Genomic DNA, 16,613 nt, shown 5'->3' with positions numbered 1-16,613 from the left:
TATGGTCGAACGAGCCTGACTTTACGAGTTTGTTAACTTTATGACACACGTTTCGTGCCGATCAGGTGTATTCGCGCTTTGTCCGCGTTATTTCCTCGCTCGTGGAATCGAGTTGTGTCACGTTACAATTCTCAGAATCGAATATCGGTCTCGATCGTTTATGGAAACGGCGCAAACAAACATAGCACTCGGGTAGGATTATTTTCTGTTTCGTTCTCCCAGATTCTTTCGGTCCAGTTCTCCTCGGTATCGTATAATTTTTCTTCTGCCGCCAGCAGCTCGACGTCTAATTTCAGCTCAGACCTAACGTATACTGTGGCAGGCCCATACCAGACCTAGCTTATCTTACCGCAAGTCTAGACCCAGCCATATCTAATCCAAGTCCGATCCATCTTATCGCGAGTCTAATATAGCTATGACCTTGACCTAGGTAGGCCTAACTCAAACCTGGTCTAGCAGCAATACGACTCTAACACCAGCCTAATTCAAATCCGAGCAACACGATGCATATTTAAATCAAAGTCGAGTTATCAGCGATGCTAGAAACACTGACCGCCCATCAAGATGTCCTCCGAGATACTGTCGTGTCTACAATCAGATGGTGTACACATTTCTTGTAAACATAGACTTATCTTATCAAATTTCTTTTAGATCGTCGTATGCGTAAAAAGTAAAGGCAAAAATCCTCCAGGGACGCGTATCCAGTCGTTCGATTGCAGACAAGTTATTGAAACGAAATGTATAATGTCCTCAAAGGTTTAATCCAGCCATATCCATTCGAATCGCTGACTGCTTGCATCCTTTTGGACATAGATTGCAAAGGTTTTTGAATTTTTTGAAGGCTAATACTCTGCCACTTCTGCTGTAATGTCTCAAATAATTCGTTTTTATGTTTTTAATTCTTAGTTTTCAAATTTTGCGTTAGGTGGTTCCGAAGATGTTCAATTAGATTTAGATCTCCACTTTGGGATGGCTATTTTATTGCAGGAATTTTCTCTTGCATCGACTAATTATTTGCGAAACGACAAGCATGTTTTGGATCATTATCTTGTTGAAACGTCCAAGCATATGACATTTTTTCTAAGGCATATGGTAACGTTTGCGCCTCTAAAATATTTGCATATTTATGTTTATCCATAATTTCTTGTATTTGGTACAAGGGGCCAATATCATTGTCCAGACAAATAATTCTTACTCATACAATACAATTTTCTCTTTTTCTACGATAGATCCATCGAATTCCACTCGATCGAAACAATTAAAATTTACTTTCGTCACTAACAACTATTTTTGCCCAATCAGATGCGGTCCAATGTAAATGATCTCGAGCAAATCGGAGTCGGCCTTCCTGATCTTTTTAGATACTAATGGTTTCTTAACGCCATGCCGTCCATGAAGATTAAATGATGCTAAACGACGACAAACGGTTCGTACACTCGCATCCAACTTACCATGTTGTACCATTTCCGCATGAATATTAAAGTAGCTTCCAAATATCTAAACCTCGAGAAACTTTGAATATCGGTTCCCCATTTGTTGTTAAGACATCAATGATATTTTCGTTTAAAATTTTTGGTGAACTTTTGCCTCGTACCATGCCAAAATAGATTTAAGAAAGGATGCAATATGATACTTTGTCGAAAATCATGTTTCAGTCAGTAATTTATATTTGTAAATGAGTCGTCCAAATACTTTTATCCAGTTATATACTTCACGAAGTAAGCAATTCGTAAGAGCGTAAGAACGACAAATATCAATAAAAGCGTTCTCGCCTGAATACATTTATCTGGTACTGTGTACAATCACTCACAATGAAAATCGTACAGGTTGTATCGTAGGAAGTGCTACCTCGGTACAATAACAAGGCAAAGAATTTGAATGAAGAAAAATTATTATTCTATAGACTAATACTTGGAAAATATTTGCACAAAAAATAGAAAATTGAATATTATTTTGGAAATGGTAAATTAAATAATTACTAAACATTCATTATACGCACTTAGCTACAAAATATAAAAAAAATATATTAATATATTAATAATAGTTACATTTTTCCAAACTTTTTCCAGATTGAATGTTAATGAAATTGCGTGACCAAATCAATAAAAATGCATTATGTAAGTATATAAGGCATTGAATATTTATTTATTGAATAAATAAAACCTGAGACTTTCAAGACGATCAAAACCAGATCAAGTCAGATTTCAATTAATTCGATTTTTCCGCCATTTTGTAGATTCGTAGTGTTTCGAATCTCATCACTGCCTGTTTGATTTTCCCTGCGAGTGACTGTATACGTAATCGGTTTTGTGTGGAACCACAGGTCAAGGATTGTCCCTAAATACCATCAGCCTCAGGTAGACACATCCTGGAGAAGTTTGGGCCACCGGGTACATACCATATGTCGACCGTATGAGAAAACTGGTCGACGGTGAGACGTCTGCAGATTCCGTGGCCTCCTTAAGCAGCTTCTGCTTCCCTTCCCTCGCCCCGATACTCACCTAACCATCCTCGACGAAGTATGTACTCGTTCCCAGAGAGTTGGCGCAGGCTGTCTTAAGCCCCACCAACTCTCGGCAATTATCTCTCTCTTCTCTTCCCGTCTTTTTCTCGGCTTCTTCGCTGAAAAATTGACCAAGAAGTCGAATGATCGTGCCGCAACACTGGCTCGATCGGTTACGCTACCCTTCCCGAATCTGCGTACGTAAATTTCGCTCAATTTCTGCCGACCTGATACACCTTACTTAATTGTTCCAGGAATTGCAGCGGTTCGAAGCCGCGGCGCTCTTTCGTGACCAACCTCGTTAATTCTCGAGGAAAACGTTTAATAGGAGGAATCTTCATATTCGTTAGCAGCAGAGTTGATATCACGAGAAATCTGACAGAATGTTGCGTAAGAGAAATTTCACTTCCTCGACGAGATGAAAACTAGCATCGCCTCGCTGGTTGGCCTGCAGTGTATCTCATCGAACTTACAACCTCGTTCTTCCCAGTAAACCGATAACCATTCACAACGAACAGAAAGAATGCGGGGAAACTCGATTTTGTCCGCGCGCTGGCATATTTCAGATCGTTATCGGGCAACGAGTAGTCCTGAAACGTTTCGGTATCATCGTTATCGTAAATTTAAAGCGTACCCGAGACGCCTAGACGCGTTCTCAACTTCGAAGCCTTTCGTCCAGCAAAGCTGTGGCGTCGTAGCCTAGTGGGGAGATATAGTTATGGAGGGGACACGACTCTCGAGTCTCGTATTCAGTCCCCGATGCATCGTCGAGGGGAATGCATTGACGCGGCGTGTTTTTCAAGACAAGCCTCTCGGACAGTTTTTCCTCAAGAAACAACAGTCAACCTTTCAAGTATCGGGTCTTGAATTGTGCGATCGAAAATGAAACTGTATGTCGCGTAAAAGTTTCATTGACTCGTTAATAACGGCTCGGCGACTACCACCGATGTGCTTGAACGACACTTGAACGCTTCGTTTCTCCAGCAATACGTTCGAACGGTTTCGATCGTCTTCGTGTGACCCGTTGGAATTGGTGTTCAAGGATGCGAGCAAGTCTCTCGTGCATACATCGAGAACACCACACGCAGAGACGTTGGCCGCGCAGTCGGAGATCGACTGGTCGATGCAACAAGTGGTCGTCGGAGGCTGAAAACGAAGCGAATCCGTGTGTTCACGGCACGTCCGCGAATCGCTGCGAACGTTGTTTCGGTTAGAAGTGAATACTTGTGAAACGAAAGTGGCTCGAGGTCGTGGCGTCTTGTATGAATCTTTGAATTCCCTTACCAAAGTCGTGTCACGCGCTACGAAAACCAATTATCTTCTTCGTGTAACTGTAGTTTCCGTACATTCAAAAATTCTGTACCAGCGTTCTTCTCTTAAATCCGTAATCGTATGCCGATCGAACGTATTATTGTGAATGTGATGCGCTGGTGTTCGTTACAGAGAATTCTGTAGAATCACATCAAAGATTTTCGTTCGTAAACTACGAACAAGTAATTCTATTCCATTTCTCAAGGAATATACGACAGTGATCGTTCCGATATTTGTTGAATTAGCCTCATCAAGAGGGTGGGTTCGGAAATGAGATTCTTATCGATCGGGATCGCGTTACGCGCGTACCCCGATAAGTTACAAGGACCGAAGTCGATCATAATGAAAACCCCAATGACATTTGACTGTATTCGAATCTACGCTTCGAGAATCATGAAATGATGTTACTCGTGCAAGTGTAGGCATCGAGCAACGTTGATTGCAGGACAATAACGACGGATGCACGCGTTTTTAAGAATAATGAATTTTCTATTTCGATTGAGTGCCTAGTCAAGCGGTGACGATCGACCATGATGAAGTTCAAATCGCTGTTTCGCAGAGGACAACAAAACCAACAGCAGTCGCAGCAACAGCCGACGCAGCCGCAACAGCAACAACAGCAGCAACAAATTCCGCTGCGTCAGGCGCCCAGCGCCTCCTCGCTCGAGGCGAAAAACGAAAATCCTCCGGTGGGGAACTGGGGCTCCCTCGGTAAGGAAGGAGGCAAAGGCAACGCAAAGGGAAACTACAATACCAAGGGACCCGCGAAGGGTTCCAGGATGCAGGAGCTCGAGCGTGAAATCGAAGTGTTGCGCAAGGAACGTGCTCGGCTCGAGTCCAATCTGCGTGAGACGTCCTGCGACGCTCAGAATCTTCACGAGTTACGCGCCGAGCTCGCCTCTCTCAAGGTAACGTTCCGATACTGCTATACAGGGTGTCCAATCAGTGGCAAATCTAGACAAACCCAAAACGGAAGAGCTAACAAAAAATTCGAGAATCGAAGGGTCCTACGATGCAACGAGCAATGGACAAAAGTAAAAACAGCTGGTCTAAAGTTCATAACTATCCACAATTTGTACTGGATTTTCCAATTTCTTGTCAAGCTCTTGTTTCTGTAATAAATATCTAGTAGCCGTCGTTCGAACAATTTACACGTACATAATTAGCTTGAACAGATTGTTCAAACGACTGAGAGAGCCACTGATTGTAAGACAAGATCTGCTAGGTAAGTTCTACCTATGAGTCTAATTAGTAGATCCGGGATAAAGCACAGTAATGTTTCTTGTACAAAAAAAGGAACATTAATATTACCAAATCATGAACTGATTATGGGAGTATGAACATTTCTTTTGAATTCTACCGCGTATTTTAAAGCTCGTATAATTAAATTGTTCAAGACAGAAAGAAATAGGGGAGTGATTCTCGAATGTCCACTTGTGTCGTTTGCTTTCGTTCCGTTCTCTCCCCCTACTGATCTTTTCTCCATTCTTTCCTTCTCCTCGTGTGTTGCAGATCCACTCCTCTGTCCTCAATCCTCTTTCTCTGTCATCGCATAACATCATCGACCTTTACAAGGAAAACAAACACGGGGAACACTGACTTCGAGGGCGGTTTCTTCGCAATGAAGATGGTTGCAATAGCATGGGTTGCGATCTACCGATATCACTATTCAAGGTGAACACGGATGATCCATTTTTTTCATTTTGCCTTGGTCACCAGTATGTATTGCGAAAAGCGGACGTTGCGTAATTGATGGCAATAATCTTCTTATTTCGAGTCGTAATGCCCCGAAGGCAATTAAATATCTTTGTTAACCCTAAACTGATATTGTGGGGTATTTTGTGTAATTTACTTAGTAAAATAAAGATAATTATACGAGAAAGTCTTTACCGGTTAAGAATTAATTTAGCACTATTCTTACCAAAGGTGTTAAAAGACATTTTTTGATTGAAATAGGTATACATAAAACCGCGTTAGAAATAGGATTAACGGATGATTTGTCTTTGCGAGTCTACATATAATACGTACAAAATTTTCAAATAATGTAATGCATTTATGGTATTCATTGTTAAGAAAAGCGGCAACTCGTATATAAAATATAGCGTTAAAAATCAACATTATTCGAAAATGAAACTTGAGAAACCTAAATCCGTTAAAGTGCACGCCCAAATTAGGCACGGGTAATGATACATATACGTTCAGAATCGATTTCTGTTTAATCTGACTGATTGAGGACTGGAAATAATTGTTTTCATTGATATTTACGTTTCGGTTTTCATTTTATTATGTTAAAAACATAAGATACAACATTGTAATTAACAAAAAACACATTGTTATGTAGTGTTTTCTATAAACAGTTTCAAGAAAACTGATCAGTTTTGGCGGGATAGGCAGAAAAAATATGAACGTTAGGGGTTAATTAAAGGTATTAAGAATTCCGAGGGTTTTGTTCTAGGTGTAATAAAATTTCAGGACATAATAACCACTACTTTTATATCAACGTAAGAATAAAAATAAATTCGGTCTTTTGAAAAAGAAATCTAAATTTTAGGAGATGCTTATTTTGTTCCGTATAATACGTTAGATGTTGGTCCCGCGTATTTAAGGGATAGGCAGAGGGCGCAAAGCGTGGGGATGTTTACGAAGGAAGAAAGCTTGTGAAGCGAAGCGACTGCGAACGCTATGAAAAAACGTTGTTTTTCTCCGCCCACGGTAAACGACAAGGGGTACCTTGCTTTATAAATTGTTTACGTTTACACGATGAGTCGTAATTCACGTTTATGTGGTTCACTTCTCGAAAGTTAGAATAACATTCACCATAACGTTCGCGGACCTAACCTCGAACAATGACACTTATTCCCCGCGTTCTTAGCGAAGATCAAAGAAAAAAAATTTGTCACCTTGAATCGCAAACTTAGATTTCTCGGTATTGTCACAGTATATCGTGCGGCTAGGCATATTGTGTTTCCCCGTACTATTTCGTCTGAGTAATTAGAGTCCGATCAGCCTCCATGTTCTCGTTTACATAAGCGTCTGGCACCGTGTTTTACATATAAATAAAACACCAAGTCAAGAAGTACAAACGTTCACGATTATGCCTATGTACAATAATACCTTAAAAATGCAACAAGTGTATGTTTGAGAATCACTCTTGCCAGGTTTTTCTTTTGCAAATGCACTTTTCTTGAAACAATTGTGTGTTTGGAAGATTGAGATTAATAGAAATTCTGTGCTCATTTTTTGTAAATATAGGAGCAGCATAGCTTGGAGTTAGACCGTCTCACTGAGGAGAACGAAGCTCTTCGTGCTAGACTTAGGGACGTAGCACATTCTCCATTGTCAGATTCAGAGAAGCAGCAGCTACTTCTGGATGCATCAAGATTACATAATTCTGCACCAGCATCAATAGCAATCCCTCAAGATGAAGGTTCTACGCCTGTCACAACTGTACCCCAGGACAGTGCTCAGTGCATTACCCCAGATTGGGACAAACATTCTTCCAGTTCTGTATCAGAAGTTTCTGTTGCATGTCTGCAGGATAGAATTTTGCAAATGGAAGAAACGCATTATTCAACAAACGAAGAGTTACAGGCAACAATACAAGAATTAAGCGATCTACAAGTATGGTCATTAATATTTATTGAGAATTGTAATTATTAAATAATGATTTAAACCATTGATCGTTTCTGTTAATAGGCACAGCTTACAGAACTACAGGCTGACAATGAAAGGTTAACAGAAGAGAAAGATGTACTTCTGGAGTCACTATGTAGGCAAACTGAGAAGCTTGAAGATTCACGTTCCAAGGTCGATACGTTACAAGGTTTGCTATTAAGAGAGGAACAACCACAGGAATCTTCTAAAGGATACAACACAGAGAGAGAGCAAAAATTAGTAGATCTTTTAAAAGTATGTATTTCTAGCATTACGAGAAAAACATCGATCCGACTACAACCAATTATTTGCTGCATTGATTAATTACAGAGTGCGCAAGAGGAACGAGAATCTTTGCTACAAAAACAGGAGGAATTAACGTCCGAGCTAAAAAGTTTGCGAGCGGCAGCCGAGGTCAGCGCTGCAGAAACTGAACGGTTGACGAAATGTGTACACCTACTTGAATCGACGGTGGACGCGACAAACACTGAACGAAAACAGCTGGATATGGAATTGGCAGAGGCCAGGCAAGAGGGTGCAAATCGAAGCATAGAAATTAGTAGGTTAGCCACGTTACTAGAAAATGCACGGGCCAAAATCGAAGAGTTGGAACAGTCGCGGCAGGTGGAAAGCAAAAGCGAAGCGGATGAATTGTTGGACGCAGCCAGGAGAGAGAAAGACACACTAGAGACGCAAGCGGCAGCTCTGCAGGAGCAGTTGGCGCGCTCGCATTGCGATCATGATCGTCTTAGGGATCAATACTCGCAGCTTCAAGAAGAATATAAAGTATGTATAGTTAGACTTTATTTAATGTTGTTTCATTATCAATAATTATATCTCATTTTGCTGTTCGTACGAAGTATATACATGTAGTTATTAAATACATGTAATTGTATACGTGTGTTATGTAAAAGGCGCTTCTTTAAGCACTATGGTTCCTGTGATCCGCGGACCCCGAGAGTCCGTGGAAAAAAACTGTTAAGAACCATTGATGTAGCCAACAAAGTGGCAACTGTCTTTTCTTTTTTTTTTTTAATCAATTTGTCGAGGCACGTGTCAATTTGCAACGGTGTCCTGAGCCGTATAATTATATGTCTATCTCTTTCTAACGAGCAAAACTTTTTTTTGTTATCCGATTTACATCAACATTTACTTGTACTTTAGTGTTTTCATTCCTCCTTAAGGAAAAATAGTTAAACTTAAAAAGTAATTTCAAGTTAAAATTTTAAAAGGTAGCTTTACATAGTAGAAGTCGTAATAGTGTTACATTTAGTAGTGTCTACTATCAGAGTATTTGTGTTTTCGCATATATTTGTTTACGTATGATTAAAACGGTTCCACTTCGTTTTCTAAATTTTAAGAACTTGTTTTTTTTGTGGCAATCGTGGTCTGTACTAATCTATGCAAATGCGTCGCGTTGATAAAGGGGAAGGGTGTTAATTTATTATTTTTTCAGGTAGCACGCAATAATGCAAAATCGGCTATCGACGATTTGGAGTACAGATTAAATCAGTTGAAAGACGAACGATTATCGGTGAGCACAGAGCTTCAACTCGTACGGGACTCCTTGACGGAATTGCAGACGCAGTGTCAGAGGCATTTGGAAGACAAGAGGGAACTGAAAGCTGCGTTAAACGAAGCGCAACGAAGAGAACGCGACGCTCAGACGCGCCAGTATGAATTGGAACGCGCTTTGGCAGAAGAACAAAAACTGAGACAAGAGGAGGTCGCTGAATGGGAACAATTTCAAACAGACTTACTAATGACCGTGCGAGTCGCGAATGACTTTAAAACGGAAGCCCAGAGCGAGTTGGAGCGCGTCGTTATGGAAAACAAGACGCAGCGCGATAAGCTTAGAGCGCTAGAAGCGCAGCTTGATAAGCTCAATAAGGGTAAGTAAAAACATCGTTAAGATTTCGTGTTTTGTATAAATTTTGCCGTTAACGCACAAGAAAGACAATCGTTAGAAAGTTAATCTGTATCTGTAGACACGTGCTACCAGGGAAGCGTTCAGTATATTAGTAAAGCGATTCCAGTTTATAATTAGATTCTTTTTTTAACAAATCACAAAGGACCAGGAGCATTATTAATACAATACATGTTATCTGTTTTTTCAATTTCATTCGGATGTCAGGCAGCACTCCAGTCCCCCAATGTAAGACATTCGGTAACACGATTGGATTTAATCGCAAACCTGCGAGCAATATATTGAAACGCGGCCGTACTATCATAAAGAGGCGGCACGAATCCAAGAAAGGCGCATCACGGACTAATATGGTGAAAACAATGACCGAACCGGATCCGTTTAAAACAGAGAATGTAAAGTGTCTACCCTTGAATGATGACGGTGATTCAATCATTTCGGAAGAGCTAAATTTAACGCTTCCGCGTGAAGACACGGAATCAGGTGATGATAATAATGAGTTGTGTTCCAAGGAACCTATTAAATTAGATGAGAAGCTGGTTTCTGGCGAAGAAGTCGAGTTTTGCCCTACTTTTGGTTCGGACGCGTTAGATTTAGACAAGACAATCGATGTATCCACGTTGAATATTGACATGTTGGAATTAAATGATGTTGCTTCTGCAAATCCATACATACTGCAAAAGCAATTATCGATAGAATCGGACGATATAGACGAGAAATTATTAAATAAAGAGATCTGTAACCATAAAATCATAGATTCAAAAGAAATACTTGAGTTAACAGAAAATTATCCAAAATTGTACATCCCAAATGTTTCCGCTTCCGAGGAAAATATAGTTACAAAATTGTCTTTGTTAAAAGACATAAAAGGTATTCAAAACATTGGAGAGGATTCAGTTGGTATAAATATCTCAAACAGTCGATTTTACGTTCCTAAAAATTATTTATTCTCCGGAGTAGAAAATTCGATGAATGATTTAAAGTTTGAAGTGGATCCGAGAATGAGTAAAGCGTTGCAAGAATGTACCCAAGCGAATAGTAATGCAGAATATTCACGAAGTATCACGCAAGAATCTCAGAATGAACCAAAATCAAAAGGGGATAAAGAGAACTTATCCAACGAATTAAATGTAACTTCAAAATTAGGGAATGAGCATAACAACGATTATTTTCTCACAAAAAAACGTAGATTATTTTTGAAGAAGAATGAATCCAGATCTGGTAGTGAAATCGTCAACTCCCTTTTAGACAATACTATTCATAACCGAAATGTTTACAGTTCCACTTTAAGAAATAAAAGCTTTTCTACTTCTTTGGATAATATTAATTTTAACATAACCACTCATTCTATCGATATTCACGATAAATCAAAAAGCAAAGAGCCATTGACTGATGATTGCGATAATAATAAAGGAAGTGCCATAGAATATACAGATAAAAATGACCCTGTATTTTCAAGATCACAGAGCGTTCCAACCGAGTCTTGTTTATACAAACAATCAGAAGATTTGCACTATTTAAATGTAAGAAAAACAAACACAGAAAATACTAGAAAAGAAATGAACGAAAGGAGTGTAGCTACATGCACGGAGAAACATAGTACGTATCCAATTCTATCCTCTTTGGAAAATTTGCCTGAATCTACAATCGATACTTCATTGGCGTCGATAACTTCACGATTTACGTCAAAAGAGCCTATAAATTCGAGCTCAAAGAAAAGTATTCGATCATTAGACTCATTAAACTCGTTTGCTTTAACGCAAAGAACGTCTAATGGACCTTTAATATTCGATAACAAATTGCAGGGGTCAAACAGGAATTTGACCCTTTGCGAAGCGAATCGTCTGAAGCGTATGAAATTCTTGAACATGAATTTATCTCAGTCTGAAATAAATACAGATGAACTACCCAAGATAAATGGTTCCGTTGTAACAGACCAAAAGAGGCCACCGAAGAATGAAATTAGAATCCTAGACTCAGATTCTAAGATTGATCAGAACGTTGGTGACTCCATGTTCGTATGCAAGGATAAAGCACTGATAGGGAGGACATCGTCTTTAAGAGAGAAATTTGAAACGATCGTAGAAGACGTGGAACTAAGACCAGGCCGACAAATAGGTACAATATGCGACCGTAAGTCGCTAGTAGTGTGGAAACGTGATTGCTTGTATTGCAGAATTCAACCCCCCATTGTCTGTCCTGGTTTCTTACTCTAGCGAAAAACACAGAAAACTCGTACACCCTTCTCGTTGCCTAGTCTCAACCATTCTTCTAGGCCCTACTTTTACCTCTCACGTTGTTTCAATTAATCAGTACTGGCTTACACCACGTTTTATAGTGTTGTTTTCATCCTGAAATTTGTTTTATGTTTTGTCCCTTGTTGAACTGTACATTTGTACAAAAGTAAATGTAAATAGAAACGGGCGACTCTACATTGAGAATTGAAAACGCGTAATAACTATAAGTTTTTCTAGAGATTTCTTTTTATTGTTATATTTGTGCTTTCTGTTATATGTACACATAGTGCTTATTGCTTTTTTTTTTGTTTGTTTTACGTGGGATAAAACATAGACAGTGTAAATAACTTTTGTTGATTTTTGCAGCGAATCAGAAGGTGATACAGCAACCGCCACAAAGGCCTGCGAGCACTCCAACTGATACTCAGCAGTGTGTATTAACCAGTGTACAACAAGAAATTGCAGCACGTCGTAAAGCTAATATTTCTCGTCAAGATTCGAGACTTTCCGTAAAATGTCTGATAGAGAGCATAGAAAATGCCACTAAACAAGCAAAAGCGGGTGCATATAAATTCTACCTTGTACCTATGTGTTTCGCGATCTCCCGATAGTGATTAAATATTTTATTATTTTGTGAACAGGACCTGGAAGTCGTAGCAGTTCCACGTCCTCCCTTAACTCCATTGGAACGAACGACATAATGACATTAAAGGCTCCGCTCAGGGATCAACAGCAGATCAATAACTTAATCTGCACGGCGAATTCGACAAATAACAATAAAACTCAAGCTGCGATAACCAGAAAGCCGTTGTCAGGTAACTTTTATTTCAACTAAAAAGCTTGCTGTGCCTAAAGCTATCGCCAATCAATACGCTTGTTATATAAATACGAATGGGTTTATCATTGGACTAACTCACGCACTGCTTATCTACTGTTTTACAATCGTATTTAATGCAAACATTACTTGCGAATTTCTCTGACGCACGCACGCACGCACGCTGTACGCTTGACAAATTCAATACAGTGAATCGAAAACATTACACTTAGCCACGTTCTTCCAATGATTAACGCAGAAACAAAGTCAACACCTGTGGTGTTGAGCCCAGGTGAGCTGCTGGACTCTGCCGCTCTGAATGCCAAGGCGATCGACTTTGTACGTCGCAACAGCGTGACAGACTTGTCAGAACGCAAAGATCCTCTTTGTGGTCTAATTAAGAACGGAGGCTCGAAACGAAACGCTTTGCTCAAATGGTGTCAGAACAAAACGTTAGGCTACCGGAATATCGACATAACGAATTTCAGTAGCTCCTGGAATGACGGGTTGGCGCTTTGTGCCATCCTTCATTCCTACCTTCCACACAAGGTACCCTACGACACGTTAACGCCAGTGGAGAAGCGAAGAAATTTTTCTATTGCTTTCTCCGCTGCTGAGAGCGTTGGAATACCTACCACACTGGTAAGTTTAGTTTTTACGGGAACCTGTCTTTGAACAAAATGTTAAGCAGAAAATTCGTTTAATTCGCAGAACATAGGTGAAATGTGTCAATTAGAACGACCTGATTGGCAACAAGTCATGACATACGTGACCAGTATTTACAAACATTTTGAAACGTAATTTTGGTTCAGTGTCCTCGTATCATCGAGGGAGGCTCTCCCCACTGAATGCCCTTAAAACTTTTCGCGAGAGTGAATAAGAACAAGATCATCTAGTCAACCAAATTTTATAAGACAAAATTTCGCAAGGACTATTTCGTGGATTTCCAAGGATCGCTGGATCAGCTTTGCCTGCACCTAACCGCTTGTACATGATCGCGAGTGTTTCGAAGTACCCAGAATTCGATGGAAGACTAAACACCAAATGGAATTGCTTTTCACTATGAGACTGAATGTTTATATACACATGCATATATAGGAAGAACGGGGATAAAGAACTACAGGCAAGTGGCTAATAATAGATACCGCTGCCTTCTGTATAACACGGAAAAAGTAAAAGCGAATATATGTATACGTGAATTACGAAGTCCTTTGTGTGTGAATATGTATGCTTCAGTGCCTCCTTGGCAAAGCCAACGTATTATTACTGTGCAAGAGAGATTTTTACATCGTGGTCTTGCATCTTTGTAACAAATCAAGTGTCGAATATTTCCGTTCCTCGTACTGAGTATTTTTGTACTTGTATTATTTTTCGAGAAACTTTTGTAAAGTTTACGAATAATGTACAGAACGAAGCGCCTTAATTTAAAATACCTAATTTATTGTATTAGTCATGATTAGTACACTATGAAGCCGAGCAGCAAATTATATTAGAGAACGTCGTTTAAGTTCTGCATTTTGAGATAGTGAGGAACGAACGAATAAGGATTAAATTCTCTGTGATATAGCGAAATAGCCCCAAAACAGAGATGAAAACGTTGTCGTTATTGCTCTTATTATTATTACGATTATTATTAGAATTATTACTACTATTATTATCATCCTCATCGTCATTGTTGTACCATTGTAGACAATACGCTGTCTGACATAAAACAATAAACTTGCCTAATACTATTTAAAATTCTCTGTTTTAAAAGGTATCCTTGTATGATAGGAGATGGGATTTTAATTTATACTATAATAAAATATTTCCATTTTAGTAAGAAACAATTTTAATAGTCTTAAAAGTATTTACAGTTCGCATGTTATATTTACAATTATCAGTTTTGCAGTAAAAATTAATTCTCAATATTTTTATAACTGTGCTCTTGTACAGTGTTACTCCTATTTAGAATTATCTAGTTCATTTATTCCTTTATCACTACGATTCACTAACATCCATCTTATCCTGATCTTTTTCTCCAGAATAATATTCGTTAGCAGGTTCAACTATTTTATCAGTGTCTTGTACGTTTTGTCTAGAGTCGGGATCCGGTTCTGGTCGTCTCTCTTCTTCGGGTGGCAAAGCGTCGCATGGGACGTCTTGCATTTGAACGCTCGGAGAATGTTGTATCATTTTCAAATTATCATATACATGTCTCGTAATAGCTTCTAAATATTGTTTACTATTCGCATTATCCTGTCTGGTTACAACATCAGGATGTAACGTAAAATCTGATGCAAAGTACTCTAAATATTCGGTGTACGGCAATTCATTGCTGATTTGTTCGTCAACAAGCAGAGACGTTTCGTAAGTCCAGCAACGTGCAACGTTACGCAATGTGTATCCACCACCTCCTACAGTGAGCAGTGGTACATTTAGGTCTCTTACAAACTTCACACATTCACCATGTCCCTTTGTACTTAAACTAAAGCAACCGAGACGATCGTTTGCAAGCGAATCAGCTCCGCATTGTAAGACTATAGCTGTTGGCTGAAAAAATTCCATTACGTGCGATATAACAGGTTTGAATACCTGAACATAAGATCCATCGTCAATACCCTCTTTTAATGGTACATTAACAGAATAATATCTTCCACTTTCTGCTCCTATTTCATACATGTCTCCTGTTCCAGGAAAAAAGTAATTTCCATATTTATGGAAAGATACAGTCATTACTCTATCAGTCAGATAAAATGCTTCTTGAACTCCATCTCCATGATGAACATCTATGTCTATGTAAAGAACTCTGGCATGGTATTTCAGCAGTTCTAAAATTGCAATGACAATATCGTTAATATAACAGAAACCAGAGGCCTCAAATTTCTTTGCATGATGTAGTCCTCCACTCCAATTGATGGCAATGTCACAACAATTATTGTTCAGCTTCGTAGCTCCTTCCAAGGAAGCTCCAGTATACATAGAGCAAAAGTCAAAAAGACCTTCGAAAACAGGACAATCGTCCCCTACGTTAAAATGACTGAGGTACTTTGTATATCCCTGTAGATTCTGCGGTGTCACTCTTTGTAGAAATTCTACATATTCGTCCGAATGAAAACGACACATGTCATGAGTGCTAGCACGGTAAGGACGATAAATTTGCATCTTCTTGTGCAAATTGTAATTAAGCACCAGACTATGAATCACAGCAAGTCTGTGTGGCTTCATTGGGTGCCCAGGTCCATAATGAAAGTTCCCAACGTCGGGGTTGTAAAAGTATGATACTTTTTTATTGTAACTCATTTTGAGGTTAGAATATATGTTTCAAGGTGTAGAAATGTAAACATATAATATAAAAAAATGCCTTTTTTCGTCGATACATCTACAGAGCCATCGTACAGAACAAAGCATTTAGAAATCGGATTTTCTTTCTTGATTTTGTTATAAAATTAATTTCTGTTTTCTAGGCGTCAGAGTTTAACCAACATCACTTATGTGCTTCTTTTAAGTGAACCGTTCAGTATCATAAAATATAACGAATTAATTTTAGATTCAATTCCCATTGAACGATACGTCGTAAACAAATAACAAAGTGATATTTAAAAATGATCGTAACAGTACAATTAGTATTCTTCAAACTTTTGCATTGACAGCTTTTTACCGCCATCTGGAGAGATGCTTTTGACATTCTCAATGTTTAAAGAAATTTCAAAACCACTTGCTCTACAATCAATTTTTGTTTTTTTTCAGAATTACATCGAATGAAAACTTCCTTAGAATAAATATCGCAAAATTTAATAACAATTCTTCAAGTTGATAATGTCTTAAGAATACATTTATTTCAAACTTTGCCCAATTCTAGTTCTATTTTATTTTTTGAGATTTTTTTGTAACATTTGAAATTCTATTGTATTTCTGTTCTTTATACAAAATAGTATTTCAAACAATTTAAACTCATGTTTTTCAAGTTGTTAAGTTAAATTCTTTTAAGTCAGATTTTTAGATAATGATTTTGTTGCCTTACAAAAATCGATACTACTGCGTTGAAAAATCAAATTAGAAAAGAACATTTGTCAAATATAATTGTTCTTAAGCAGACAGTGTTTTTGCAAGACGTGTGCAATGATGTATTTGATACAAGAGACATTTAATAAACAGAACAATTTACATTTTCTTCATGATGCTTTCAAA

At 38.6% G+C, this 16,613-nt stretch overlaps 2 protein-coding genes across 8 annotated transcripts in view; one reads left to right on the top strand and one right to left on the bottom strand.

The window, feature by feature from the left end:
- The window catches only part of LOC143351615 (cytospin-A), a 39,249-nt gene extending 25,066 nt beyond the window's left edge, over positions 1 to 14,183 (top strand). For 3 of the 7 annotated variants that reach the window (XM_076783364.1, XM_076783362.1, XM_076783365.1), the window contains 10 exons: positions 4,374 to 4,722; positions 7,067 to 7,435; positions 7,511 to 7,723; positions 7,799 to 8,254; positions 8,925 to 9,360; positions 9,603 to 11,525; positions 11,996 to 12,190; positions 12,271 to 12,444; positions 12,703 to 13,085; positions 13,155 to 14,183. In XM_076783364.1, the coding sequence (XP_076639479.1) occupies positions 4,374 to 4,722; positions 7,067 to 7,435; positions 7,511 to 7,723; positions 7,799 to 8,254; positions 8,925 to 9,360; positions 9,603 to 11,525; positions 11,996 to 12,190; positions 12,271 to 12,444; positions 12,703 to 13,085; positions 13,155 to 13,244 (4,588 nt within the window). In that variant the 3' untranslated portion in view covers positions 13,245 to 14,183. Of the gene's footprint in view, positions 1 to 4,373; positions 4,723 to 6,435; positions 6,527 to 7,066; positions 7,436 to 7,510; positions 7,724 to 7,798; positions 8,255 to 8,924; positions 9,361 to 9,602; positions 11,526 to 11,995; positions 12,191 to 12,270; positions 12,445 to 12,702; positions 13,086 to 13,154 lie in introns of those variants that run through there. The other 4 variants (XM_076783366.1, XM_076783368.1, XM_076783367.1 and 1 more) reach the window with 4 other exon arrangements.
- Positions 14,184 to 14,304: 121 nt separating this feature from the next.
- On the bottom strand, positions 14,305 to 16,551 carry Hdac3 (histone deacetylase 3). The gene has a single exon (XM_076783370.1). The coding sequence runs from the start codon at positions 15,723 to 15,725 to the stop codon at positions 14,424 to 14,426; it is 1,302 nt and encodes a 433-aa protein (XP_076639485.1). The 5' UTR covers positions 15,726 to 16,551; the 3' UTR covers positions 14,305 to 14,423.
- Between the last annotated feature and the right edge of the window lie 62 nt (positions 16,552 to 16,613).

Source organism: Colletes latitarsis, chromosome 2 (genome assembly GCF_051014445.1).
Source record: "Colletes latitarsis isolate SP2378_abdomen chromosome 2, iyColLati1, whole genome shotgun sequence".
Classification (NCBI taxonomy): Eukaryota; Metazoa; Arthropoda; class Insecta; order Hymenoptera; family Colletidae; genus Colletes; species Colletes latitarsis.
The sequence above is the reverse complement of the archived record's forward strand: the minus strand, read 5'-3'. Positions and strand labels throughout refer to the sequence as shown.

Bases quoted from the DNA above. Each gene is read 5' to 3' on its own strand.
- Hdac3 (XM_076783370.1), bottom strand. From the start codon at position 15,725: ATGAGTTACAATAAAAAAGTATCATACTTTTACAACCCCGACGTTGGG.